Below are 27,431 nucleotides of genomic sequence, written 5' to 3'. Positions count from 1 at the left end.
TTCTACCTTGGACATAAATTTTCGCTATTGAATTTTGAAAATCTGATATTCTAGTGTTATGTATTGAGAATGACATCACATTGGTAGTGATATCAAGAATATGAACTCTATCAATACTTGTCAGGATTTTTTTCATGTTTATTTTGAAAGTAATTTGAAATATGCACATAGAAGCAATAAAATACTAACGCCTGCCAGGTACCAGTTTGAAGCTAAATGATGGGGGAGAAGTTGGGAGAGGATTATTTATAGCAGTTCTCAGTTAAATGTGTTGAGAAGGAGGCGTTCCAGATTCTTTTCTTAGTGTATTATACTTAGCAGGATTATTTCAGGGATAGCTGAGATTTTTTGTGGGCATACTCTGATACGGAGTCTTGAAGTAAATAAAGGAAGAATATGTGCTCAGAAAGTCATGAAACATCTGTTTTGAAAGGAACCGTCGCTTCTCCTCCTTACTTCAGAAAAGTTGTAATGTGCATATAAATTCCCTCTGGCCAGTGCCTGCCTCTTTGCCACTCTGTTTTGCTCCTCTTCCCTAGTGTACACCATAAAAGCTTCCTCATAGGATTTTTAAATTCTTGTAGGAAAAGACATCTATTATTCTTATGTGGGATTGATATTAGGTAGAAAGTGATTTGTATTTCCAGTGTATTTCATGCTTCTGTTTTTATCATGAACAAATATAATAATGTCTTATGAAAAGTAGGGTGTCTACCAGTTGGGAATGGTAACACTTTTAGGAAAAAAAAAGTAAAAGAACACCCAGAGAAAATGTTGAATACCCGTGAGATGGCTGCTTGTGTGAAGCTGAATACTCGTTGCACATCTATTATTAGTAGTCATGGTTTAGTCATATCTGACACATGCCTGTGGATTAATAACAGGATCATTGTGAATTACAGGTAAGGAGAAATCCCTGACTGAACTGTGGGAGTTCTCCTTGTTATGAGGATATATTTACTGTGGCTTATAGGATATGATATGTTCAACATAAAAATAGGCGAGATACTTAAAGTAAAATAATGTTTGCCCTACAAAGTGTGTTTTGGAGCTTGTTTTTAGCTTCTGTCGGCATCTTATGCCTGCATGTATTTGTTTGGTTATTGACCACTAAACATAAACTGTATCCACAGATGCCAGTTTTTTGATGCTAGAAAGTATATATTTCAGCAACCTCCTCCCCTGTGAGGAGAGGCTGAGGGAGCTGGGCCTGTTCAGCTGGAGAAGAGAAGGCTGAGAGGGGACCTGAGCAGTGTCTAGAAGTACCTCAAGGGAGGCAGTGAGGAGGATGGGGCTGGCCTCTTTTCACTGGTGGCCACCGACAGAACTAGAGGAAACAGCCACAAACTGAAGCACCAAAAGTTCCACAGGAACTTCAGGAAAACATTCTTGACAGTGAGGGTGCCAGAGCCCTGGCACAGGCTGCCCGGAGAGGTTGTGGAGTCTCCTTCCTTGGAGATCTTCAAACCCGCTTGGACGCAGCCCTGTGCCACGTGCTCTAGGTGACCCTGTGTGTGCGGGAGGTTGGACTAGGTGATCTCTAGAGGTCCCTTCCAACCTTAACGGTTCTCTGATTTTATGATTCTCCAGTGATCTGATCACTTTGTTGTCTGGCTTGTGGATACCTCATGGTAGCATCTATGGTGATCACTGGTCCCAGGAATTTCACTGCCTGTTTTAATGTGCCTCTCTTTAATACCCCATGCCAGGAACCTGTAGGTAGCTAAATGTGCTATCTGAAGGGCTTGCAAGAATTTCCAGTTGTTTTGCCTAATAAATTTTTTAAAAAACAAAAACCTTTAGCACCTCATGTCTTGTGGCCATGTGATACTGTGGTTTTGAAAGCCCATGTCTACATTGGTGCAAACCCTTGTCCTTAGTTATTACCAAAGAAGTATTTGCCAGTTTCCTTTGAAGGCTGCCTGTTATTTAGGGTTGGGGTTTCCCCTGCAACAGCCGCATGGGCTGTGTGTCTTAACACACAACACTGTGAGGACCGTGTTGCGCTAGGTGGTACCTGCTAAGACGCTGATCCGCTTCAGCAAGGGTAACCCTAGGGTGAGAGAGTAAAGGTGTTAAAGGGAGGCAACGTCATAGGGCCACTGCATTGCTCTACAGGGTGGTTTCACTAACCCAACACTCCCTTTCCCTTTCCCTTTCCCTTTCCCTTTTCTTAATAGAAATATTACAAAAATACTTGAGAGTGTTTGCAAATGGCATGTTCTATAATGACAGTTCCGATTTTGTCCTACACAAGATAGAGGCTCTGACAGTGTCAGCTAAGCCAATGTGTGCATTTCGGTATGCTCAAGGTGGAACAGGATTTAAAATACATATTCATGTTGGTGAAATGTTCTCCTTTCTGTTCCCTACAATCAGTACGAGGGGAAACCTCTATTTCCAGGATACTTCTACTGGTAATTTTGAGTATTTCACATTGGCCACTGTAGGATTTATTTGTGTTTCAGTACATCTACCTGTACATCATAGGAGCAGAGTAATTTAGTAGGCATGATTTAGTAATTTAACAGTAATAATATGGTCACCTTGATTATTAGATTATTAGATTTTAATGCTGATGTCGTGGTTGCTTCTCTCTTATGTGAAATGTTTGTGTGACTGGGCAACCCCATGTTTAAATCAGCAGTAAATACAACTGTATGCAGCTACTTGTTTATTTTGCAGCAATTGGAAGCATTTAAGAGGCCCTTGGGCCATGAGTATTCCAACCCGGTGCTTCCTCTGCCAGGCTGAGTACTTGACTCTGCACCTACTTTTTCTGCTCTGTAAGGTGGAATTAGGCCTGTATTACAATGGTAAATCAATTGCTAACACTTGTGAGTAATACTCAGGTGGTGCACGGGGGAAAGGGATGGCTGCTGGAGGACAAACTGCATGTTTAAGCCTCAGTTTTGGCAGAAGGAAGCTTGGCAGTGAAGTGTTGTGGAAGAGCGTCTCTTTGCCAACGTGGAGACGTGAGGAGGTCTGGGAGCCAGTGTCGTCTGGCGAGGGCAAAAGGAAGAGCAACGGAGGGGCCAGATGTAGCAGATGGAGGCGCCTGAACTATGCGAATATTAACCCTCCTCCTCCTCAGATCCTGGATGCTCAGAAGAAAGATGCTTGTTGAAACCCCAGATGCACCTGTGGATATTAGGAAAACAAAAATAAGGAAGAGGTGTTGGATTGTGTTGTTGGTTTTCCCTGGTTCTGTGTATTTCCAGTGCTGAAGCAAAGACTGATTGGATGCGAAGCATGAAAAAAGATATATATATTTGTGCATCTATTCCAGCTGTAGTATGCCATTAGAAAAACAAACATAAATCTTGAGTTTTCTTATGAAACTCTTGGGGAAAAGTGTGCTGTGCCCCTAATATTCGGCCTTCTCAGACACAATGTAAAGTGTGCTCGGAATTAGCAGTGTGACGCAGCCAGCGCTGAGACGTTGCAGTGAGAGCCAGTATTGTGTTATCACAGCGTTGCTGTGATAACAGGCCTGAAAAGATTGGAAATGACCATACCAATAACACTGGTTTGATAAACTGTGATGTAAAATTGCATGAAAAGCCAGAAGTGAGCTCTGCTGTAAGATTTTTTTTTTCTGTTAGCAATAAATCTGATGTGGATTTAATTACATTTTTGCTATAATATATAATAGAGGAAATCCAAAATGAAAGCCAAATTATTTTTTTTAAAATATCAAATTCAGAATATATTTTGCAACACTCTTAGGATGCAGTGTGCTGTGATTTTTTTGTTTGTTTGTTTTCTTTCCTTTTGTCACTCAGCATTAGCCAGTGCCTGTTGAAGAGGTGCATTTTAATCTTAAAAACAGCAAGGTAATTTTTAAAACATTAGGATATAAAACAAATAGTCTTTAGGAGAAAAAAAAATCCCCATCATAAAAAAGTATATTTAGGTCTCTAATTTCTGTTTATTTTCTTGATGGTATGTGCGCTAGGATTTCTTGGCTGTATTTATAAACACTGATTTCAATCATGTTCCGTTTCCTGGAGCACCTCCGCCCTGGGCTGGGTTTACATGGCATTTTGCTGCATTTCAGCATGTCCCCCTGCTGAGCCAGAATTAGCACACTCTTTAGTAACATCTTTTGTTCATTTATCTCTGTGGCAGGACTTGATGCTATAAACGGATGCTAAAAACCAAGATCATAATTGGATTTTTTTTGGTTTGTTTCCTTTTTTTTTTTTTTTTTCTCCTCTCCTTTCCTTTTTTCTGTGGTGGAAAGATGAAGGAATATAGAGAATATTGGCTTTTTTTTTAATGCAGTGCTAAAATAAAAGGTATAGATTTAAAGAGAAATGTAAGTTAAATTAGCCTTTAAATCTTCTGCTGTTTGTTAGCTAATATAGGAACTGTCTTCCAGAAAAGATTGAGGTCTTTCTAAAGATATAAATTGGGAATGGGGACTGCTCCCCTGAGACGTGCACATGCCTGGCACCAAGACGGTTGAGTGAACTGCGAACACAGGCAGTTTGCTGCAGATTCCTCCTGAAAAGGGGGGTGTTTGGAGCTCACCATGCCCACATCCCAGAGGATTCTGTGCAAGGATGAGCTGGAGCCAATGACAGCGACGTGAAACTGCGCAGCGAGGAGCTCTGAGCCAGGGCCTGCTCGTTGGCGTGGGGAAGCTGAATGGAAACTGTGAAGCGGGGATGGATCCAGCGGTGCGTGTCTCTATTTTTAGCTTATTAGCAGCTCATGCATATTTGATAGCCAAAAGCACTAATTCAGAACGAGCTTCATCTTTGTATAGCCCACTTTGATTTGCCTTTTTTTTTTTCATTCATTATTTGTTCATTAATTGGTCATTTAGGTTTGAAAGGATTTCCATTTCACTTAGTGCAGAGACTGGGCAAAGCAGCTAATGCAGCAGTATTCCTGGAAAAAAAATATATATATATATATATACACACACACATATACATATACATGTGTATATACATATACAGTGTATATATATATATACACACACACATATAGAGAGAGCGTGTACTCAGTGAATTAAATAATGTCTTGCAATGTATCTTCACAAGAGGAGGAAGCAGGGCCAGCAATAACTTAATTCCTGCCTCTTTAGCTCAAGGAGACAGTGGCCACGTGCACAGCAGACTGCTTACACCTGCATGTGATGACCAGGTAGGTGGCTCACTGCAGGAACATCATTTTCTTCATGTTGGAGTCCCTAAGGGCTCTTTTGTAGCTTGTGAGGAAACAGTAATTTTTGGAAGTGTAAGAGCTGGTATGTTTTAATGATGAATTTGAGGAGAGTCCGTAGGAGAGTCTGTAGGACTTCATAGCTATTTTGGTGGCAGATCCTGCAACACTTGCAACCTAATATACTGAATACTCAAAGAATCTCCTCAAATCTTTAAAGAAATATATTCTGGGGGGCAGAGTAAAGCTGGGTTAAAATAACTCACTGAAATACCATAAAGGTATATGGAACGAAGAGAAATTTGAATGTCTGCTGATGGACAATTTAGATTTGCTCTGGTAACATTTGTCAAGTTATTTTAATATTATTATAATAATTTTCTGTCATCTGGAGTTTGATCTGTTGTTTGTAATTATGCTGTGTATTTAAGATGTAGATACAAAAAGGGTTAGATTGAGCAAGTGAAGTTTGAAAAGGAGAGCCCATTCCTGCGTTTCTTAATAACATCAGGAATCTGCCTCTTGTGTCGTTGATATCATTTCAGGGAGTGAAATTAATTTTATATTGAGAAAACTGAGCTTATACAGGCCTGGTAACAGAAATGATTATACAGGATTTGGATGTGGAACAACCAAGATTTATTCTTGGTTAGGTATTTTGGGGATTGTCATCAATATATTTGATTGCTTTTGGCACAGCATATATACTAACTTTTCAACTGCCAATTAAATATTTAACTCTTAAGTGTCACTAGCACGCAGCAGGGATGTGGCACTTGTAGTACCTGCATCTGCACCGATTGTAGAGACTTGGAAGTGAAACTGCAGAACTACTGTGGTAACAACTATTAAATAATTATACTATTACTTGCTCAGTATTAAATAATTATACTACTACTTGCTCTGTCATATGCATTTTTTTAAACAGCTTTTAGAATTTTTTTTTGGCTTAGCAATTTTCCTTTCTTTCAAAACAATTTCTTTGCTGTTCACTAGGCTTTTTGCCATTATACTCTTTCTTCACATCATGTACTTTCATCTACCATGGTGAGGGCATTTTGCTTCCAGAATAACTAGATTCCTAGTTTTTCTTACCGTGGCAGAACAGCTCCTCACAGACATGATGTTCTCTTTTCCCTTTCCTCCGTGGCCTTTTGAGAAGGGCTGTGTTTGAGATGGGTTGTGTGACCTGGCATCAAAAGGCTAAACTGGGAGCAAGTGCCTCAGTATTTGATGGGAAATCCTTCAGGACAACCGATCAACAGCAGCTAGAAGGGGGTATATCGGTGTCATGAACACTGAAGATCAAATTTCTGGCAGTGGGGATTCTGAAACTAACGGTTATTTGGAGTACATATTGCAGAGTGAATTAACCTGTAGTTCTGCAGTGCACTGGGCTTCATTTCCGAGCTCCAGCCCTTCAAGGGGTCACCCACCGAGGTGGTTGCTCATATGAATGTCCTGGGTTCAAAGAGCTTTCCCCCTCCTCCGTGTGAGCCAGAGGGATTTATTAAACTGGCTTCACCTGTAGGTTGTGAGATCCTTTTGGACAAAGGACACCACAAGGGCCCATGCGCTGGAGACGAATCCAGCTTGATGGTCAACACGGCAGAGACGGAGCGCGTGACGGACACAACGTGGAGCTCCAGCCCCCTGGCAGCTGTGACATTTGCTCCCAAGCAGGGGGAAGATGAAGGGCTCAAAATAAATACAGTATAGGCTTTGGGTGGTGTTACTATACAAGAACTTCCAGTCATGTCTTTTGTTTTTAGGGGAATAGCCCAGGTGATAAAGAGTACATGGTGCATGTTGCCGTTAAGTTTGGTCTGTGTGTATCTATATTACGAATTAACTGTACAAAAATGTACTGAAAATGTCTAAAATAGGTGTTCTGTTACACTCTGAATTAGCTGAGCTGTTCTCTCGCCAAATAGTATTCTTTATAGACATCTTAAAATATATATATACACACACATTTATATATATATATATTTATGTATGCTGAACTATATGCTTTTTTTTTTTCCCTAAGGGGAGTTTTTCAGCCAGTCTAAATTATATGGTGGGTTCGTAATCTGAGCTGATGTTTAACAGCTGAGCTGAGTCACCAAATTTGAGTCTGTGCATGTGCAATTTGTCCTTCCCCCCACCCCGTCTCTCTCCTGTCTGGAAATTTGACTGTGGAATTTCAGCACCATAATTTTTAGATTTCTCTTAAAATATCTGAATGCAGTTTCCAGAAGTAAATTCCTGTGCTATTCATAGTTTACTAGCTGTGAGCTTAGAGGATGAGTGAGCAGGCTAAGGACAGGGTATTCTCAGCGTGGTTTGCTCTTCTTTTCCATTGTTTGCAGAGAAATTGAAAATTTTAGTTTAGAACATTAAAAAACCTGCTATCCCTCAAGATGCCTCAGGTTACTGGGAAATTCTTGTTTTAAAAGGGAATCTGGTTAGAAGATTCTACTTGGAGTTCCTTTTCTGGGAGCTAATAGGTTTATTAAGTTCTTTCATCATCAGTGCCTTGTTTTAGGCTGCTTTTAAAAAATACTTCAGCAAATGACTTGTCCTATCATGAAGGTCTATGGGCTTTATTAGAGAAGAAACAAAGCAGATCTTTAGAAAAATAACTTGCTTTTGAATGTAACTCATCTCTTTGCTCTTGTTTCTGAATAGAAAAAAATGTACTTTGAGACAGTAATTATGCAATTACCTTGCAATTTACTATATTTTTTTAAAAAGTCACTCATATATAAATTGTATTTGAGTTCTGTGTCAGTTTTTATGGTTTAAGATGATAGTTTCCTACCATTTTGATTTTTTTCCTGTTGTTTCATGAAAGAATACCACAGCTGAAAGAAATACCCAGAATGGGCTATTCAAAGAAAAGAGCAAATAACAAATTTTTGTAGTCAAATGTGGAAATCAGAGCTGAGGAAAAGACAGGTGGTTTTAATCTCTCCGAGATGTCTTCAGTGTCCTTGTAATTAAAAGGCCAAATGGTGTCATAGCTGTAATGATGTGATTTTTCAAATTCCCCGTATTTCTTCTCCTTGCAAGTTAATCCCAAGTTCTCTAGTTATTGTCCCCTTCCCAGAACTCCATCGCTGGACTTGTCCACGTCACCTGCTTGAGTAATTTATTGTTGAGAAGATGCCGCTGGGTACGGGGAACCCACGCGGCCACAGCTGCCGTGTGGCAGCAGTCTGGGCCGGCCACGTCGGGCGTTTGCGGCCCAGGCGGACAGAGTCTGTGTCTGAACAGTCCCAGCAACGGTGGAAGGAGTTGGGGAAGGAACTGGCCTCTCGTTGCTTCAGGCACGTCCCAGGGGTCGCAGGCCTAGACATGGAAATACCTCGGGGCGGTTTTGTGCTCCCCTTGAGGCTTGTGTGATACTGGAGGTACCAGGATCTTGTTTAGAAAATACATGCAAGGGCTCCCAAAATATGCACTGCATTGGGTTACTGCAAAAAACTGCCCCAGCCGTGGGGACAGCACAAGCACGGGGACACAGGTTTAACAAAGTGCCTTGAAAAAGGAAAGAGGAGGAAGGGGAACTATCTGCTGTGTTAAAATTCACTAAAAAAAAATGAGTCTTTTCTGGGATGTGTTTATTGTAATACCTGAATATAAAGGGAAACTAAGCGCACTAAGTTAGAAAGAGGAAGCTCTCCCTACGTTATGCATTAGCACCTCATATATTTTTAAAGCTTTTGTGAAAAACAGTTTACAGGGGTCTTACTGTTACCTGAGGCTTTTTGCAAACTCTGAAATAGAAGATTTAATTTTTTGAAAGAGACCTCACATGTTCCATGCAGGATTTTATTCTTTCTTTTAATCAGCCACTGGGTCATAACAAAGGTTTTGCATGAGTGCTTTGGGAATCTCTAAGTAGTATTTCAAATGCAGGCAGCAGCCGGAGGAAAGAGGTACAGAACAGCAAGAGGAAAGGGCTGTTTCTGAGCTCTCTGGGGAGGTGGGAACCCCCACGTTCTGCAGACACCGTTCGCACGCCCAGGGTCAGCCCGAAAGGGGCTGTTTACTGGAAGCGCTGAGGGAAGCGGCTGCTAGCGCGACCCGTAAGGCGCGTGAGAGACTCCCGCGTAGACGAGCAATGATTCACCGTTATAGCAAGATAAACGGGGCACCATGTGGGCTCTGCTTGGCTTTCTGCATGCTTGTTTTGCTTTTCTGCTGTAATTCCTGTGCTGGTGTTTCCTTTTTAACCAGACCTTTGTAACTCCCAGCCTTTCATTCATGTATTTTTTTTTTAATTGCTGAATATTGGACCGTATGTCAGAAATGCTTTGAACGCTGCTGTAGCTACAAAGGCTGGGCAAAGGGATCTGGTTTTGTGCGTCTGCTGGAGCTCTCCGTGTTCTTCACTTTTCCCAGATCTCTTGCCTTTGTGATTAGTAGTTAAGAGGTAGGTTTAGGTACAAATAATCCTGACTCAGTGCCATTTAGAGATTAAGAGGAAATCAATCCTACTTTTCTCTAAGCTTCTTGTGAGGTGTCGAAGGAAACACCGTGATGCAGATAAGCAGCTTTGATTCAGGTTTCACCTTGCAACTGAAATGCTGAACTTCTCCAGTGGCCCTGTTTTCCTGTCCTTTTGATTGAACTTCCACATTTTCACTTGCCTTCGCTAAGCACCATTCCCTGCGCTCAGAGAGTCTCCTGCAGGGAACACCGTCGGCCTTGGTGGCCTGAGCCCACGGCACGGACATGTAGCGCAGGGGCCCTGTCGTCTTCAGCAGCTTGTTTCGTCATCGGTTTTAACGACCGTTGATCCGGGCTCGTTAATCAAATATGGGCTAAGCGGTTTGTTCCTCAGGGGCAGCAGCTCTACACAGCAATTTCTTTCTTCTGCCTTCAGGATGAATTTTCAAAAGGGCAGATAACTGCTTGGGTCTCTTTCCTGCTCCATCAGCCCTCCTGATACGGGATTTAGAGCAATGAGCTTTTCCCTTTTACTCTGTGAATGTTGTATTTATCTCACTGCAAATCTCTTTAAATCCATTTTGCAGGCTATGGAGAGACTGAATTGTGGCACTAGGCACTAAGTCCCTTTCACAACCTCTTTCCCCAAAGTTTAAAAAAAATGCTCCAAAAGTGCAAGTCTCCTGAATTTGGGGATTCTCCTAAGAAGTTAGGAGAAAGTAGTTCTTGGAGATTCATGAAATTCGTTATCTTGAGGAGGGGAAAAAAACAACACAGAAACCTTCCATGGTCTAGGGCAGGGAATTGATTTTGGAATATGAAATTTGAACAGATTCCTGATACCAATTCTAAATTCGGTCCTTCCAAAGGTATTTTCTCAACTTTTCTGCCCTGAAAATTCTAAAATATTATTCTGCACCATTGAATTACTTTTGTCTTTCGAGTAGTTGTGCACCCAAGTGCAATGAAGAAAAAAAAAGTTTCTTAATTAATTCCTTGGGATCTTTTGGTTTTGATGCACCTTGCAAATATACAAAATACTATTTTTGTTGTTAAAATCATTCTGGTTTTCTTAGTCACAATCTTAGGGCCTTTGTAGAAAAAAAAAAAAAGCTGAACACTCATTATTATTATTATTATTATTATTATTATTATTATTTCCCTTGCAGTAATCAAATGTCTTTTGGCCTGTAGGCGTAGTCTGCTTAATAAAGCAGCTGTGGGACACGTGATGGGCAGCAGTAGCGAAGCGGGGGTCCTGTTACAATTCCAGCACTATGAAGGCATCCACCCCATGATCCTTCTTTTCTAGTGGGTTCCACGTGCTGTTAAATTAGGCGCTTGCTGGCTCGGAGCGAGGAGCTGCGCGGCCGGCGCGGCCTCACGGCGCTGGGGTTGTTTTGGGAGAGCGAAGCCGCCTGCGCGCGGTAGCTGGAGAGAAGCACCTGAGAAGACAGCCTGGGAATACGACACAAGTATCTTTCCTTTTCTTTTTTTATGCATCCGTACACACTTGTTTATATATGGCTATATATATAAATAATATATGTATATTATTAAGGTGGCTTATTAAGGTGGCTGCAGTAGAGAAGATAAGGAAGTAGATTATTTACTCACTCCAGTTTAGGCTGTTACAGAGACCTGTAGTCCTAAATTAAATCGTTTTGAAACAAGCTGGCTCCGTTTGAAGTTGGACGGATTAACGTGCCCTTGAACCTTTCCTTTCTTGTCTTCTTCCCGCCAGATCTGTGAACAACAACTTCTTCACGTAGCGTGTCAAAGCTGAAGGGGAGATGGCCAGCTCGGCGCGAGACCATCTGCTCTTCGTGCGGCGTCGCAACCCGCAGTTACGATACACCCTGAGCCCGGAGAACCTGCAGAGTTTGGCGTCGCAGGGCACCATGGCCGAGAACATGAACTTGCAGCGGGCCAACAGTGACACCGACCTGGTGACCTCGGAGAGCAGGTCTAGTCTCACAGCCAGTATGTACGAATACACCTTGGGGCAGTCGCAGAACCTCATCATCTTCTGGGATATTAAAGAGGAGGTCGACCCAACCGACTGGATAGGACTTTATCATATAGGTAAGTTGTCATTTTTCAGGATGTTTGTTGCTCCTTTGCCATTTACATTTTCTTGTATATGTTTTGGCAGACCACGTCACTAATCTGAAGATAATATTGAAATTCTGTAGAGAATTACCCTGGATTTCTCTTTGCTTTTCTTAGCACAGCAAACTATGTGCAAACACAATTCTAATTAGTGTAGATCTAATTTTATGCGACTTGCTAGAGAACAAAATGCTTTCTTCTTAAAGGACCTACATTGCAAATGTGCACAGTTTCTTCTTTGCGTCCGGTGACTGCCTTGCAGACTGGAGAGTTGAGAATACAATATTCATCATGTAACTTGATGTGCTTACTGTCTAATATTTATAAAGGTTTTCTGGACGAGAAGATTTTAACCATTAGGGAAAAGGTATTTTGTATAATTCTTTAGTTTTTGTAGAGCAGAAATTGTATGAGTTCCAAATGATACGAGATTCATGCTGCTTTTCCTCTTTTCTTGTTAAGGGATCTAAGGTCCAGTCACATGTTGACATCTAGTTTTCACATAACACTTGAAATTTTTGAGCTTTGAGAGTTTTGAACTCTTTCAAGGATATAGAATCATTATTTTTTTTTCATTAGTTTATGATATGAAAAGCTTTATTCTGCTTAATTTTTGTAGACTTCGGTAAGATAAAGTGCAATGGAGTAATTTGTCATAAGTGCATGTATTAGGAATTGCTAAGGCTTTGCAGGGTTTTGCATTGCTTTCGGTGAGAACTGAATTGATGCACTTTGGGGGTGTTTTGTTGTACATGCTAGGTCATTTGCTTATCATGTTTATTAATATAGAATTGCTCTTCTAGAAAATCTTGGTTGAAGAGACCTAGGGAGCTGAGCCACCAAGAGTCAATGAAAGCAGCACATCTATTAACCACCTTAAAACACCAGAGAGAAGGTTGAAGCAATGAAAGCTGGTAATTGTAGATCAAAGCTGTAATGAATTATTTGAAAAAAAAATATTAACTGGGCCTTGAAACACAGCTGTAAAAACGAGCTGTCATCGCCCCTTCCCGTGGACCATGGTGTCCGATTTGGGCAGGGCAAGGCAAATTGGTGGGATGTTGGCGTGTCCCGGAGCTGCGCACACTGCCCCACCGTTGGTGCCACTCGCTGCCAGTGCCACTCATGGCTTGGGAAGTTACAGGCACTTGCTTCTTGTTTTCTCTGGAGCACAGGGTGTGGGGGTGAATGGATTTCAAAACTAAAGCTCTGCTCTCGAGCAAACTGTTAAGACAAAATACTGAGGTTACCATTCCCTGGTCTCCTTGAGCATAAACCATTTGACTCGCAAAGTCATTCTCCTCTGGCACTGCCTCCTGCAGGTGACACAGGTGACATGTTGTCACTGCCACGAGCCCTTTCTGTCTGGGCCCGCGTAACGCAGTATCCCTGATATTCCTCCACATCCTTTTGGAAAGCATCGTTTTCAAAGGAGCCAGGAGTAGACAAAGGTGTAAATATTTTGTTACTTAAAAAAGGCATTGCAGAACCCAAAAGCACAGTTCTGTCTTTTTTTTGTTGGTCTTTGGTTTTTGTTTGTGTGCTTTGTTTTAATGTTGCTTGTGCAGTTAACTGATCACTGCTTTGGAGGTTAAAAAAAGAAAAAAAGAGTAGTCTTTAATTCTGTAAATGAGCAGAAGAAGGAGGTCTAAAAACGACATCTCTCTGGGCACAGGCTTAGTGCTGCAGGCAGCTTGTCAAAGAGCTGCAGCAATCCAGGTGAAGCTTCACTTCGTATTAATTTCGCAGAATGCATCTGTTGTAACAGGAGCTTCAAATGCCAGGCAGAGAAAAGTCTGCTGCCTCCATTCATGACTTTATTGAGATGATTCAATTAACTCTCTCATTAGCTTTCTGCCACAAGAAAGTGCGTATTTCTGTGCTTGCAAGTGTGCTCTTAGAGTGCAGTTAAAATTGCAGTTAAATCTTTAGGAATCCCACCAGACTTTTGTTAACCCCCTCCTTTTAAGACTGGCTTTAAATCACTATGGTGATTTAAATAAAAGGTGGAGCTCTTTCAAAGTACAGTCCAATTTCACTGAAATATTTTTCCTGCTAATTGTTTTGAAAGTGTTTCATTTTATAAAGGGAAAAGCCTGTGGAGATAAAAAACAGAATGATAATATTCCAAAGGACTTTTTTTTGTGCATGTAGATTTTTTTCCCACCTCTATTAAGAGCTCCGAGATGCATCAAATATTTTTGCAAAGCAAGATTGTGCATTGTGCTAGGCATTAGCCCACCGTAATGTCCTCAGGATATTCCACTGCTGCAACTTTAGATCTTCAGGTTTGAAATGCAAGAAGTTGACCTCAAACGTGGAAAACGCTACATGCTCATGCTCTGTTTTTCTTAAGTCCTGAGTTTTAAGGCATTACTCTGGTTGCATGTGCAAGTTTCTGGCTGCTGGCCCAGCACCCTGTGCAGCTCCTCCTTGAGTCCACCCTCGTCTTGGACAGCTCGGATGCGCCCGTTTCCTTCGCAAAGGGCTGTTTGGTACCAGGATTCTCTTCTCTTCGTGGTGATTTGCTCAGGGGCACCAGAAGAGAAGTGTATGTAAGGAACATCGTGTATTCTGTGAACAAAAGCACTTTTTTCTTTCCTTTTTTTTTTTTCTTGAGTATTTTTGTCTCAATTCTTTAGAATAAATCGTACAGTGCTGGTAGCACTTCTTATCTATGAACAGCCTTATCCCTGAAGTTTTGTTACAGGCTTCAGACCGGAGCTGTGGGGAATATGGATAATAATACATCTGTAAAAGAACAACAATAAACTATGTGAAATGGAGAAAGGGAATTTCAAAGTATTGACTGCTTTTTAAGCAGGCTAAGATGTTGCATGAGAGCTTGAAATAGTTTTCGAAGTTGAAATGTGGGTTATAACATTTTGAATTCAGCTTTAAGTTTTGCCTGAAATGGGCTTCCCCCGCCTTCTTCATGGCTGAACTGGATGGAGTGACATGCATTGTCACTTTGAAGTGACAGGGCTTGATGAAACTCAGAGAAAGGAGCTTCCTGGTAGCTGCACGACTCCTCTGCTTCATCTGAGGAGTAAAGGTGAATTTCCAATTTTTCTGTCCTAGGGAGAAGGAAGGAAAAAAACAGTTCTGGAAGCAGTCACCACTTGGGTTTGGAGTGAGTGTATTTCTGCCTGCTGGACTGGTAGAAGACCGTGCTATGTAACAAGCAGATTTCACAGGGATCTTCTTGGCCCTGTGACACATTTCCCTTAGCCAGCGCTGATGCAGCTTGCACATGGCACACTGGTTTGCGCAAAGCCTTTTTTCACTTGTTGAAAGTTTGCAGGCATTTTTTTTCCACTAATCAAGGGGAATCTGACTCCTTCCCTGGCAGGAGTGGTCGACCTGTGGCTCTGGAACCATAAGCTCCTCCAGTGCAGCTCAGGGGCTGCTTTAATGTCTGCCACTGCGAGGCATGAAGTTGGATTTGTGGGAGGTGTTTTGCTGTATCCGGCTTTCTCACTCCCATGGCCAGGATCTAGCAGGAGAGATTGGGCTGACGCTCACTTTTGTTTGCCCTGCCAATGTGTGGGTCTGAAGGGGGAGGAAGGTGAAGAAGATGAGGGAGATGCCAGCTCTTCTGGTGGCTGAAGCAGATTAACTCCCACGGCCACACTGCCCTGGTCAGCCTATTTCTGTTCTAAGTTATGAACCCCCGGTTGTGAGATGTGTGGCCTTATTCTAGAGATCCTTAGCACATTGAAAGCACTGACTATCAAGGGTTATTGAACTGATTTTCATCGACTGCTTTTTTTCTTTTCCTCTCTGCTCTAAATAAATAGAATATGAATCCGCAATAATAGTAAGAAAAATAAAAAAGGCACAAAAAGAAACAAAAAATGACAACAAGAAAAGAAACCTTGGAACTTATGTGCAGAGCTATATAGGGCAACTGAGATAGCATCCAGGTTTGCCCTAAGCCTCCCACAGTGGTGGAGCTTGGAGCTCTTCTCTTTCAGGTCAGACAAGATTAAAAAGGAAAAAGCTTTCATGGGAACTGCCTTTAATACACTTGAGATTGATGGCTTAGGATGGATGGAGAGAGAAAATGTTGTGATACCATAGCCTATCTGCCAAACATTTCTCTGGTTTTGCTTATCAAAAGCATATAACGTAATAACTTTATTATAATCTAGAAAAGCCTACTTACTTACTTGAATTTTCCTTCCTCTTTTTAAGAGTATGAGTGCTTCTCTGTACTTTAAAATCTCACCAATGCTAATAGTTTAATTTGGCTTCTTATTAGTAAGGGCAGTATCCCTTTGTGCTGGGTGCCGGTTTCGGCTGCTGCTGAGTTTCCTGAACCACGGCCTTGAGTTTCTGTCTGAAGGAATCAGCCCCGTCCCAGCTCGCTCCTCGGAGGCCAGGAGACGCCGGCTCTCAGGAGACTGGCAGGGGACCTTTGGTCGTGAAACCCGTGGATATTCCTGTGTTTCTGCATTTGAACATGTACACACAGTGCTGCCTTTGTTCCCTTAGAAACAACAACAGGAGAAAAACGAACAAAAACAATCCAGCCGAGATGTGTGTTCAATCCTACCTGTAGCAATGTAAAATTATATAGTCAACACTATAGCAGGGAGACAGAAGAGAACTTGCAGTAAATGTTTTGTGTCTGCTTGATGTTGTGATAAACAAAAGGGCTTGAATTTAGCTGCCGTGAAGTGCATCAGTTGCTGATGACTTGGCAATATTTACAGATGAGTGGGGCCCTGCAAGCCAGCACGAGGGCCTGAACGAGCCCAAAATAATCATTTTCTTCAAAAAATCTTCAAAGAAACCATTTATGGGCACTAGAAAAGATAGAAAAATGAAAAAGGTGCTTTGTCCTATCTGTTTGTTTTGCATGCAGCAGATAACTTGATAACTTGATACGCACTCAAAGATTGCACTCAAAATATGCACTCAAAATATTTATTTTAGGAAGAATGAATTCCCTGATTAAGGAAGAACCTAGGCTCTTGTAGGATGATGTTTTTGCCTGCTAGAAGATCAAGCCATGACAGGAAAGTGCTGTTGGACCTCACAACTTTTTTAAGTTTTTGAGATATCTCTGACCTCAAATTTAGACAAATGTAGCTTTGGGAGGGGGGCACTTGCAGCTGTGTTGGTGTCAGTAGCCTTCCACTGTGAAGGGTTTTGGCATGGCAACATTTATAATCCTTAACAGTAAGCGCTTGGTCATATAAAACAAAGCAATGTACACATCTGAACTCATAATATTCTTTTTTAGCATAACATTCTCATATATTAGCTTGTTCGTGGGTTTGTCTGTTTGTTTGAGAAGGTTGGCTTTCATTTTAATTTTTAAATAGAGATGTGCTGTGCTGTTTTCTTCTGCTATCGCCAAATCACCAGGCCATGCAGTATTTTTATAATAATTTGGAAAAAAAATTATTCAAAGTCACCAACAACTAGTTTGAAAAAATAGTTGCATTAATTCACCTGTTGATATGCCTCACATATGTAATAGACTCTGGATGCCTTTTGTGTTGTGCACAATGTTGGAATTCCTCTTGCGAATGTTTCAGGAAGTTCTTGGCTCCTTCATCTGCATATCAGGTGGATCAGCAGGGTGGTGTCATCAGCTGGGTGTTGAACGTGGCTCGTCGAGGACAAGAAGATGCAGCAAGGGCCAGACCCGGCTGTCGGGGAGGTCTCGTCTTGGGGAGAACATCTGAGCTGGGCCCCAGCTGCACCCAACCCCTAGCAAATCTCAGACTAGCAAAAACCGGGAGCAGAAAGCTCCTGTTGGAAGGTCTGCCCAGGCTCTCTCCATGAGATCTGCCCCTCTGTCTGGCAGTCACTGAGTGTTCTGTGGGATTTTGAAGATAACGCCAGGAATACGGCAGTGTAAAAACTGGCAGGTTCCTCACCTTAGTAATTCCTGCCCTGTCCTTGGGAGGAAATTAATCCCAGTGTGCAAGAATGCCAAAGAAGAATATACAAATACTTATCATACTTATAAAATTCAATCATTTTAATACACTCCAAGGGCTAGAGGAAACAATACAGCAGAAATTCTCCGTTTTGCCTGACTTAGCAAGATTAGCATTCTAAATGGTAAAGTGAATGTAAAGGAGCTTATTTTGAAAAGACAGAGTATTCAGAAAAACCGCATAAGGGGTTGGCAGAGGTACATAAGTAGTATTAGGGATATATAGTCAGATTTTAAGGGAGAAGGTTGTTTATTCTTGAAGCACGTACTTGGAAATTAGGACTCTTATATGGCTATATGGGAGCACGAGAGCAATCTGATGCTGCATGTCACTGTTAGCATCGAGTCCTCTTTCACCTCACACCAGCCTAAACCTTCTCACAGAAAGCATGGCTTGAAATTTAGTTTGTGTTTCTCCTGACAGTGGTTCTCCGGTGTTTGCTATTTGGTCACTTGTTGGAAGTTTCCACTGGGAGACGTGATCTGAACTCTTAGGAGTCCACGAGTCTTCCCTCCCTTGAGAATTAAGTGGTACGTGATGCCTGCTATATGCCTCATAGGAGTGAAGTCTCACGTGAGGACGTAGGTAAGCTGAGCTGAACGCTTGGACCTGCCTGGTGTCCCTCTCTCCAAGGCTGAAGGCAGGCAGTGCCTTGCAGGATGCAAAGGAGCACAACCCTCGTTCCACCAAATTATGCAGGTGCCTTTTTCGCTTTTGTCAGCTGCGCTGCCACCTTTTCCGAATCATTAGCACAAAACACTTGGTGTTTTAGAAAGCTGCCTTAATTACAGCACGCCTAATTGAGCTCGCTCCTGCTCAAGTGGCTAAGTAAAATTCCCCCCTTGCAGATGAGTGTGCATCGCTGCCTTCGCTGCTGCTCCCTGCCCGTGGTCTGCGGGGAGGTAGGAGTGTGCGCTGCAGCACGAAGGGGAGGCTAAGAGGAAAGCAGGTTTATGTAAAAACACCAGGAATGGTTTACAGGAACCCATTCCACCCATCGAGGAGCAAACGCACGAGCAGCAACGCTGCCTGCAGATGCGGTTTGGCCACATGCTGGTCTCGTGCCCTGCTTTTCCCTCCTCTTGCAGCCCCGTGCTGCTGCCTTGGATGGGGAATTGAGCCCCCAGCCAGCAGCTCCATGCGGATTCAGCCTCGCCGGCAGGACGAGGGCACAGGCAGAGCCCTGGGGGCCCCTGCAAGGGAAGTGCCCCCAGGAGCCCTCTCTCTGCACAGGAATTGCCACGGGACGAGTGGCTGCAGCAGAGCGGGCGCCGTGGGGTGTTAGGGCAGGAGTACAGACCCTCCTGTGCTGCTGTGGTCTGTTGTTTGCTTGCAGAGACCCATAGGGAATTCCTGTTTTTTTTTTTAAAAAAAATAGGCATTTAAAAAGGATCATGGAAATGGTTTCTCTCTAGGTGCCTTCAAGCTATTCACCCAAATTAATCAAGCTTCTTTGCTATCATTAGCCTGCACACAGTTCTCTTGACTGTCTGCTGTTGCATGTTAACGTTGTGAGCGAGGAAGCTCCTTACTTCTGTATCTTCATGCTCACAAGTTAAAGAAGGCACTTTTTCAAATTATTTTTTAATGATTTTAATATTATTTTTATTGGTTTTAATATAATTGGCTCTGATTTTTTTTGGCCTACAGTAATGCAGCTTCTAAAGAACTGCGACATGACCTTGCTCTTTTCATTATCTTTGGTCTCATCCAGATTAACGCACATCCATTTAGTGCTCAACGTAAGTACGAGTTTGGCTCCAGCTGCTCTCATCTCATGAGTAAGAGCTATATTGGCCTCCTTTTTGGCACAAGAGGTAAATCTAACTGCTGGAGAAGTAGTCCTTCCCGTTATGAATGTACAAAACAGGATATGTGCGAAGAAAAAGATCGTGGGCATGTAAGAAACCAAGCGTCGTTCCTATTGCTCTGAAAATAATGTGGTGGTGGAATTTTCCTGACTGTGTTATGGGAAAACGCCACACGTGGTGTATTGTCAGTGTATCTCTGCAGACGTCATTTTCCCTGGAAATTCCAACTTCTCTTGAGCTAAAGCAGATTGAAGAGATCCTGGGCAACCTTCCAATCTGTTTTTCCAATCTTCTGCATCTGCTGCACGAGAGACAACAAAGCCTGGATTATGAAAAATGCTGTTGCTTTGGTGTTGCCTTTTTATTTAGGAGTGCTGCACAGCTAGACATAGTTAATGCAGACCTCATCAGAAAACACCATTTTAATTTCCAGTAGAAAACGATTTGCTTTTTAGAAGCAGGTGGGATAGGTGACTGAGAAACAATCCCTTTTTAAAAATTATTTATTTAAGGATGCACTGACTTGCGTTAATCTTGATTTGCTTCTTCAGACCCCATTCCTGGTGCTTCCACCCAGGTTCTTTTTGTGAAAAGTTCTGCAGACTTCTGGCAAATTTTAGGTTTAGCCGTTGTAAGTACTTAATAATAATGAAGTAAGAAATGATTTTTTTTAGTTGCAGCTCTACTTTTTTTTTCTGCTTCAATTTATTTGCAGAGTCCATATAAATATCCTCTCATGCCATCTCTATTTCTGCCTTGCATTTATCCTTTATTTCTGCCTTTGCATATCCTCAATATGCTATTTTTGTGGCATATTTTGTGTGTTAAATTGAGGGGGAATGATGTTAAGTGCCATTTGAATAGGGAAAATAGGTTATTGACAGCTCGAATTGGCTTTGCTGTCCTCCTTTCAAAAATAAATGGTTTCATAGTGTAGTTTCACATTGCGTATAATTTAGTTATATTTTTTTCTTTGGAAACTTACTGGTCTGATTCACTGTGCAGTTCAATGACTGTTGTGTCTAATACGTTGGCTGTCATTAATAGCTGTTATGTGACACTGTGTCGTTAGGCAAGGGGGTTTATCTTGGTTTGCCAGCATGAGCTAAGAATTTGGAAGCAGTGGAAGATTTCCAGATGTTGGGGCTGGTGTCTGCAGAGCTTATATGGTGAAGGAGCTGAAGCCCCGCGAAGGTTTGGAAACCTCTCTGTTCGCCAGACCCGGCAAAGCAGAGGGGAACTGCTGAGAGCCACCATGGGAGACTCGGATACGGAGAAGTCACTAAATGGAAAAATGAAGTTCAAGAGGATCAGCTGAAAGGACAGATTGGACACTGATCCCATTCAAATGTTGATGGGGGGTGACTGAACTGCTGCTGCTTTTCTCCGCTGATAGATTTTTCTCCCCCCGAGCACTTTATCCCCGCTGGGCTCGGGTTCGCCGCAGTTCCTGTGCGAGTTTCCTCCCGCTCGCGGCTTCGCGCCGGCCTCGGCCTGCCCTGCGTGTGGCGGGGCCGCTGCGCGCGTCGCTTCCAGGATGTGTTGGCTCATTTCCTGGAGTACTGCTGAATTTCTTCAGTCATAACAAGAGAGCTGAAAGAGCTTGAAGGAAGTGAGTCAAGCTCCTGAAATAAATTGCTTGCTCATAAATCGCTTGTGCGGTGTTCAAAATCATAGAGGCCCTAGAAAGCTCTGGGTGTACATTGCAGGGATTTTCTGAAAATATATTGCCTATATTCTGGGTTCCAAAAGCATTTGGGGAAAAAAAAGATTCTAGAAGAGCCTCTGAGCTTTGCTATTAGACATGCAGCACGTGTTTTCAGATTCCCTGGGAGCGGAGCATGAAAAAGGTGGATTGGGAAGTGCCAAGAGCCATCTCATGCAGAGTTAAGGACATCACTGGACCTCGGTGTCACTTCAGAGGTGGAACATAGGGAGTGATGCCAGCCTGCCTGAACATAGCGCCCTGCCTTGTGAGCGCTGCCTGAGCCGGGCAGGTCTGTAGCCGTTTTGCTGCCCATTATGGCCTTGCGCTGTGGCCCAGTACAGGCTCGCGCCGTGGCCCGTTTCTGGCTCGCACCGTGGCCCAGTACAGGCTCGCTCCGTGACCTGTTATGGCTGGCGCCGTGGCCCAGTACGGGCTCGTACCATGACCTGTTACAACTTGTGCCGTGGCCCGTTACAACTTGCGCCGTAGCCCAGTACGGTTTGCGCTGTGGCCTGTTACGGCTCACGCCATGGCCCGTTACCGGTTCGCGCCATGGCCCGTTACGGCTCACGCCATGGCCCCATATAGGCTCGTAGGCCCATATAGGCGTACGGGCTCGCACCGTGGCTCGCGGGAGCGCTCACCAATCCCTGCGCAGCGGCCGTCCCACGAGCGCGTCCTGCCTGCGGCAGCCCCAGCCACCCGTGCGGCGCCGCGCTCCCCACAGGCGATTGGGGATTTCTCTGCTGCTATGGTGGCGACTCCCGAAAATCCTGCATAGGCAGTTTTAAAAATAAATAGAGGAGACGCTTCTAGAAACGTGCATATCTCCTGCAGCAGGTCCACAAGGCCTTGGGGCTTTGCTTTGCTTCCCAAGAATTGGTGAGCAACTTAGCAACAGAAATGAGGAAACTCGCATCTTATTTGGGAGGCTGTAATGACCCAAACTGTGAAATTACATGCAAGTGAATGTGAATTTTAAAGACATTTGATGACTTGATCTGAAGCTGGCCTTGCAGCCGATGCCAAGCCAGCTTGGAGGCGCCCTGGAAAACCCAAAACCACCCAGAGCAGAGGGGAGAAGGTGCTGAATAGCTGCAGGGGAGCGGGCTCTCCCACAGGTCGTATTTGGTGTCAAACGTTGTTTTCAGTACACTGAGAGCTTTATCGTTTTTGAATCGTGCAGTGGTGGAGCGGTAGGGAGATGACTGCAGCACAGGCACTGCTTTTCTTTACAGGGACTCGGCACAAGGGTGGCACAAGGAAAAGGGTGTCCGTATGGACAATGTGGTGGCTAGCAGTGTTGCATGAGCAAAATGAACAGTATTTCACGTATGCCTAGCAGTACGTAAAGGAGGAGATAGTAAGTCAATGATTGTTTGGGTTTAGATTTTTTGACTGTGGTCATCCTGGGGAACAGGCAAGGGCTTTTATGCATTGCTTTACCATACAAAGTCGATCAAAGGGTGTTTTTCTGTGTTGTTTTCTCTGCTAACTGGCATGCTTTGCAAGTTTCAGGTGCTGTGCAGTGGGAGAGTAGAAGGGAATTTCCCTTGAAAGGGAATTAGTTGAACGTGATGCGGCTGCTCCGGTTTTCTGGCCGCCGTCAATGTTTGTCTGTGCCTTGTTGTGAACAACAGATTCGGCCCAGTCCTCTCCCTGGATTGCAAGTGTCAGCCAATGTATTTTGATACTGAGGTAATGAACTTTTTTAATATGACCTTCAGGAGTAAAATAACCGGAGTAGCAGTATGGAATAGGAATTGCAGCTGTAAATTCCATAGCAGTTTCATCCTAGGCCTTAAGGCATTTCAGGTATTTCTAACCGAGCTGTCCAGGTATTTAGTAATTCTTCTGAAAAAGATGAAATGAAAAGGGAAAAAAAAAAAAAAAACCAAAGGTCACGTACCACTGTAAAGTGGTACCAGGTCTCAGGATTAAGGATTAGAATACTGATAGCTTTTTACTTACTATTTTTGGTTGATTTGAAAAGTGTATCATCTGGTATAAGCATATAGTTTGTCTCTCATAGGAAAAAAAAGGGCATGTTATTTAAATATCTATTTTTCTATTTTTTATATTCCCAACAAAAAGCTGTTTTGACTTTCTAATAAATTCTCTAAGAAACCTATTACTTTCAGAAGGCAACAATGGAATAATCTACCTTCTTGCTTAAACAGTTAGTAATATCAAGATAAATTTAAAGAATTTATTACATAATAATAAATAATAAATCTCTAAGAGAGGTCCTCGGGAAATCCTTGAACGATGTGTGCAGACACCTAATTTCTTGAAACGAGGAGGATTTGTAGGATGCAGTGGCAAGTTTCTGAGAGCTGGCAAGGAAATGCCCATTGCAGAAGTGGCTGTTAGCTGTGGGAATGGCCTCGGGCGCCGCGCGGGAACCGCCAGCTCATCCTGTGGCCATCAGAAGGCTGCAGCAGGCGAGTGGGAGTCCTGAGGGGACAACGCAGGAAACGGCAGGCAAGGAGCAGGGGCCGTCGGACACGGAACTGAGCGGGCAGGACCACCTGGAAAAGCAGAAACTAACCCAAGTCCTGGATCCATAAGCATCAGTAAGTGGAAAATGGGACAGCTCCTTTCATTTTTTGTGCATTTTATCTGCTGTGTGGGCAGAGCACACATGATATAATGAACTTTTTTAATATGACCTTTAGGAGTGAAGTAGTAGGAATAGCAGTATGGAATAGGAATTGCAGCTGTAAATTCCATAGCAACACGTTTTGTTGGTTTTTTTTTTTGCCCCCCTTTTCATAGCAATAAATAAAATATTCACAGAAGAGTAAAAATAAGACTAAACAAGCCCCACATAAGTCAAGGGCTGAAATGCAGCAGTGATTGGGAAGCTAAATTAACCTCAGCAGAGCCCTTGGGGAGTGTGAGTGTGTTTGGCACTTCTGGTTCACTCCAGAAAAGCAAATGGAGTGCTGGGAACCCCAAATCCAGCTTGCTCCGTAAAAGCTGCTGGTGGATCTCAAGCCTGGCTGAGCCCTTTGGGGTGATGCTGACTCTGTGCACATACATTTAATCTCTTGTATTTTCTTCTTAAAAGTTATTTGCTCAGTTCTAGCAAGGAAATGTTTTTACTGAACATAGCCGTTCTGTTTGTTTGCAGTTTGTATTTCTGTAGTTAAAGTTTTCCATGTTTGTTTTTTGTTTCACTTTTTTTCTCCCAAGTTTTGTTCATAATTTTTTATTATATAAAATCTAACGACTTGACTTAGGCTTGTGACTTTCATTGAAAGTTGTGACATGAAGTGTTTGTTTGAATATTTATAGAAAACAAGCACATGGGTAACTAATGCAGCAGTGAAATCAGATCAGGTTTTGTAGAAAACCATTGCGGAAGTTTTTGAGGAATTTGTAGCACTTAGAGTGGGACTTTTCAAATTAGTGTTCAGTAGTGTTGTTGGTAACTATTTCTTGCCTTCTGGCAAGTTGAGGATCTTCATACAAGTGGGTTTTTTCACTTGGTAAATGTATTAACCTGAAAACTTTCAAAATAAAATAGAGTTTCTTACATTAGATTATAATCTCACCTAAAATTTGCAGATGTTTTTGGAAGCGTTCTCTGGTCCCTATTAAGCTTTGGACACGGGGATGGCATTTGTATTTTGTTAGTGTTATACAGGTAGCAACAGACTTCATGCGCCTTTTTTATTACTCTCCTCTTATTACTGCCTGAGTTTCTGGTAATAATTCACAGCACTGTTGTGAACCCTGTGTAAAGTGAGATAGTTGCTTTCCTGCTAGGAGCTGCTAGAGAAGAAGGGGGATGGAAGTGAAAGGATGGAAGAAAGGAAAGGAGGAGACTAGAAAATGTTCTGTGCAAAACTACAGGTCAGTAATAGATTAGCCAATATAGCAAATATAAAGCTGGTAGTGCTTTGCCCATCACCTTGCAGGCAGGCAGCAGGAGGCGTGCTGCAAAATGTAGTTCTGAAGGAAGCTTTCTGCTCAAATGGAAAACTTGAGCAAGTTTTAGTGGAGAATTGCCAAATAATCCTGCTTGATTATCTGATTATCTGATTTTAAAATGTCATAAATATATCAATAAAGGGAATGTACAATAGTGTCAAAGTATGGATTCGAAAGCTCAGGCTTCAGATCTCTTCCAGCTTGTTGTGCTTTTTATATGTGTGTTTCAGCACTGAGTATTGGTTTTAAAGGGCCCAAGCAAATTTCACGATGATTCAAAGTGGAGATTTATTTTTAGAGGTTTGCAAACAGAAAATATGCAAAAATAGCACACCATGACTTTTTTTTAAGGTCGTCTTTGCAGTCACGGCAGTCATCTTTGCTGATAGTTCCACAAGCCAAAACCATCCGAAAGGAAGATATTCCGAAGATACGAACATTGCCGGAGAGCAGCAACCGCCTGGGCAGCAGGACCAGCGCCTGAGATCGTGTTGGTCTCTGGGGTTGGCTGAGGTGCTGGTTCGCTTTTCTAGGGAAAGGCAAAAGACTCCCAAGGGTGATCCTGGTCTGATCCACATCCATCTGCCCTGGTGGCCAGCTTGGTTGTGCCAGAGGGTTTGTACGTCGGCTGCTGCCTGGGCCCCAGCGATCGCAGGGACTCCCCGGCCTTTCCCCAGAGCCTTCCCACTGCAGAAACGCGTGAGAGAGAACAAATAAATGATGAGACCCCAGCAGCTTCTCTGGCCCCCTTTGGCATGGAGTGTCCGCGCGCAGCTGCGGATGCTGCCGCTCATGGAAAGGGAAGGATCCCCGTGGCACCGCGCAGGGCCGTGCCGCGGCTGTCCGGCACGGCGCTCCTTTCCGCAGCGCTCACCTGGGCCGGGCTGCCGGCAGCTCCGCGTCGCTGCTGGGCGCCTTCCCCCGCGGAAGGCCCCGGCGTTTGCAGCGCTTCGGGGCAAGGCTCCCGCCACGCGCCCGCTCCCACGGAGCGCCGCAGCCCCGGGTGCTCACGGAGCACCAGGTAAGGTTGCAGTCAAGAGGGAAAATGCTGGAAAGCATTCCACAGAACACTTGCACGGGCAGCTTACACATGGCACAGAAAAGCTGAGATTGCAGTTTACATACAGATGCAGCAGTGTCTTAGGTACAGGCCTCTTGCAGCCACGAGGAAGAAGGGCTGCTGGTCCCAGGATATTGGCACGCACTTTAGGTACATTCGGTCTGTTCTTTCTGTTTCCTTGGGGTTTTTTTTTGTTCTTCTTTTCTTCTTAACCTCCACTTTGCGTATTCTTGCCAGGCTACAAGATGGTGGGAAAGTTGGGATGTGCTTGGGGATATGCTGGGACACTGGGTATGGCGCAGAGGAGCCTTTTGGGAGGGAGGAACGGTTACTGTGCAGCTGGATTTGCTGAGGATATGAGCCAATTCTGCCGGTGACCATGGTTCATATAGAATAATATAGCTACCTATCTCATCCTTACTGTCCTGACAACACATTCTTTCCCAAAGTGCATCCCTTTAACTGTTAATTTTTAATTTCTGTTTTCACATTAGGGCCTGTTCTTTCAGGCTTCAGCTGGTTTATGTTTCCAGCTTGTTTCTTAAAAAAACAAAAAACAAAACCTCCTTTTTCTTAATATCATTCTTGACATTCTGCTCAACCTTCTTTCTTGCGTTTCCTCTTCTCTTGGTACAGCTCTGTCATTTTAACACTGGCACAGACCGACCCCTTGTTCCATGGGGAAGGTGCAGGAGTTTATAGGCGAGTTTCTAGCCGTGCAGCTGGTATCATTGAATTGCAGAATGTTTAAGGTTGGAAGGGACCTCTAGAGATCATCTAGTCCAACCCCCTGCACATGCAGGGTCACCTAGAGCACGTGGCACAGGACTGCATCCAAGCGGGTTTGAAGATCTCCAGAGAAGGAGACTCCACAACCTCTCTGGGCAGCCTGTTCCAGTGCTCTGGCACCCTCACTGTTAAGAAATTTTTCCTTAAGTTCCTGTGGAACTTTTGGTGCTTCAGTTTGTGGCCATTTCCTCTAGTTCTGTCGGTGGCCACCAGTGAAAAGAGGCCGGCACCATCCTCCTCACTGCCTCCCTTGAGGTACTTCTAGACACTGCTCAGGTCCCCTCTCAGCCTTCTCTTCTCCAGGCTGAACAGGCCCAGCTCCCTCAGCCTCTCCTCATAGGGCAGATGTTCCAGGCCCCTGATCATCCTTGTAGCCCTGCGCTGGACTCTCTCCAGCAGCTCCACATCCCTCTTGTCCTGTGGAGCCCAGAACTGGACAC

At 43.4% G+C, this 27,431-nt stretch overlaps 1 protein-coding gene across 1 annotated transcript in view; it reads left to right on the top strand.

The window, feature by feature from the left end:
• Positions 1–11,408: 11,408 nt before the first annotated feature.
• Positions 11,409–27,431, top strand: part of HECW2 (HECT, C2 and WW domain containing E3 ubiquitin protein ligase 2) — an 82,128-nt gene continuing 66,105 nt past the window's right edge. Inside the window, exon 1 of the mRNA XM_010219794.2 lies at positions 11,409–11,700. Within this exon, the coding sequence (XP_010218096.2) occupies positions 11,409–11,700 (292 nt within the window). The remainder of the gene's footprint in view (positions 11,701–27,431) is intronic.

This window comes from Tinamus guttatus, unplaced genomic scaffold, assembly GCF_059628265.1.
Source record: "Tinamus guttatus ecotype Peru unplaced genomic scaffold, ASM5962826v1 Tinamus_guttatus_pri_ptg000197l, whole genome shotgun sequence".
NCBI lineage: Eukaryota > Metazoa > Chordata > Aves > Tinamiformes > Tinamidae > Tinamus > Tinamus guttatus.
The sequence above is the reverse complement of the archived record's forward strand: the minus strand, read 5'-3'. Positions and strand labels throughout refer to the sequence as shown.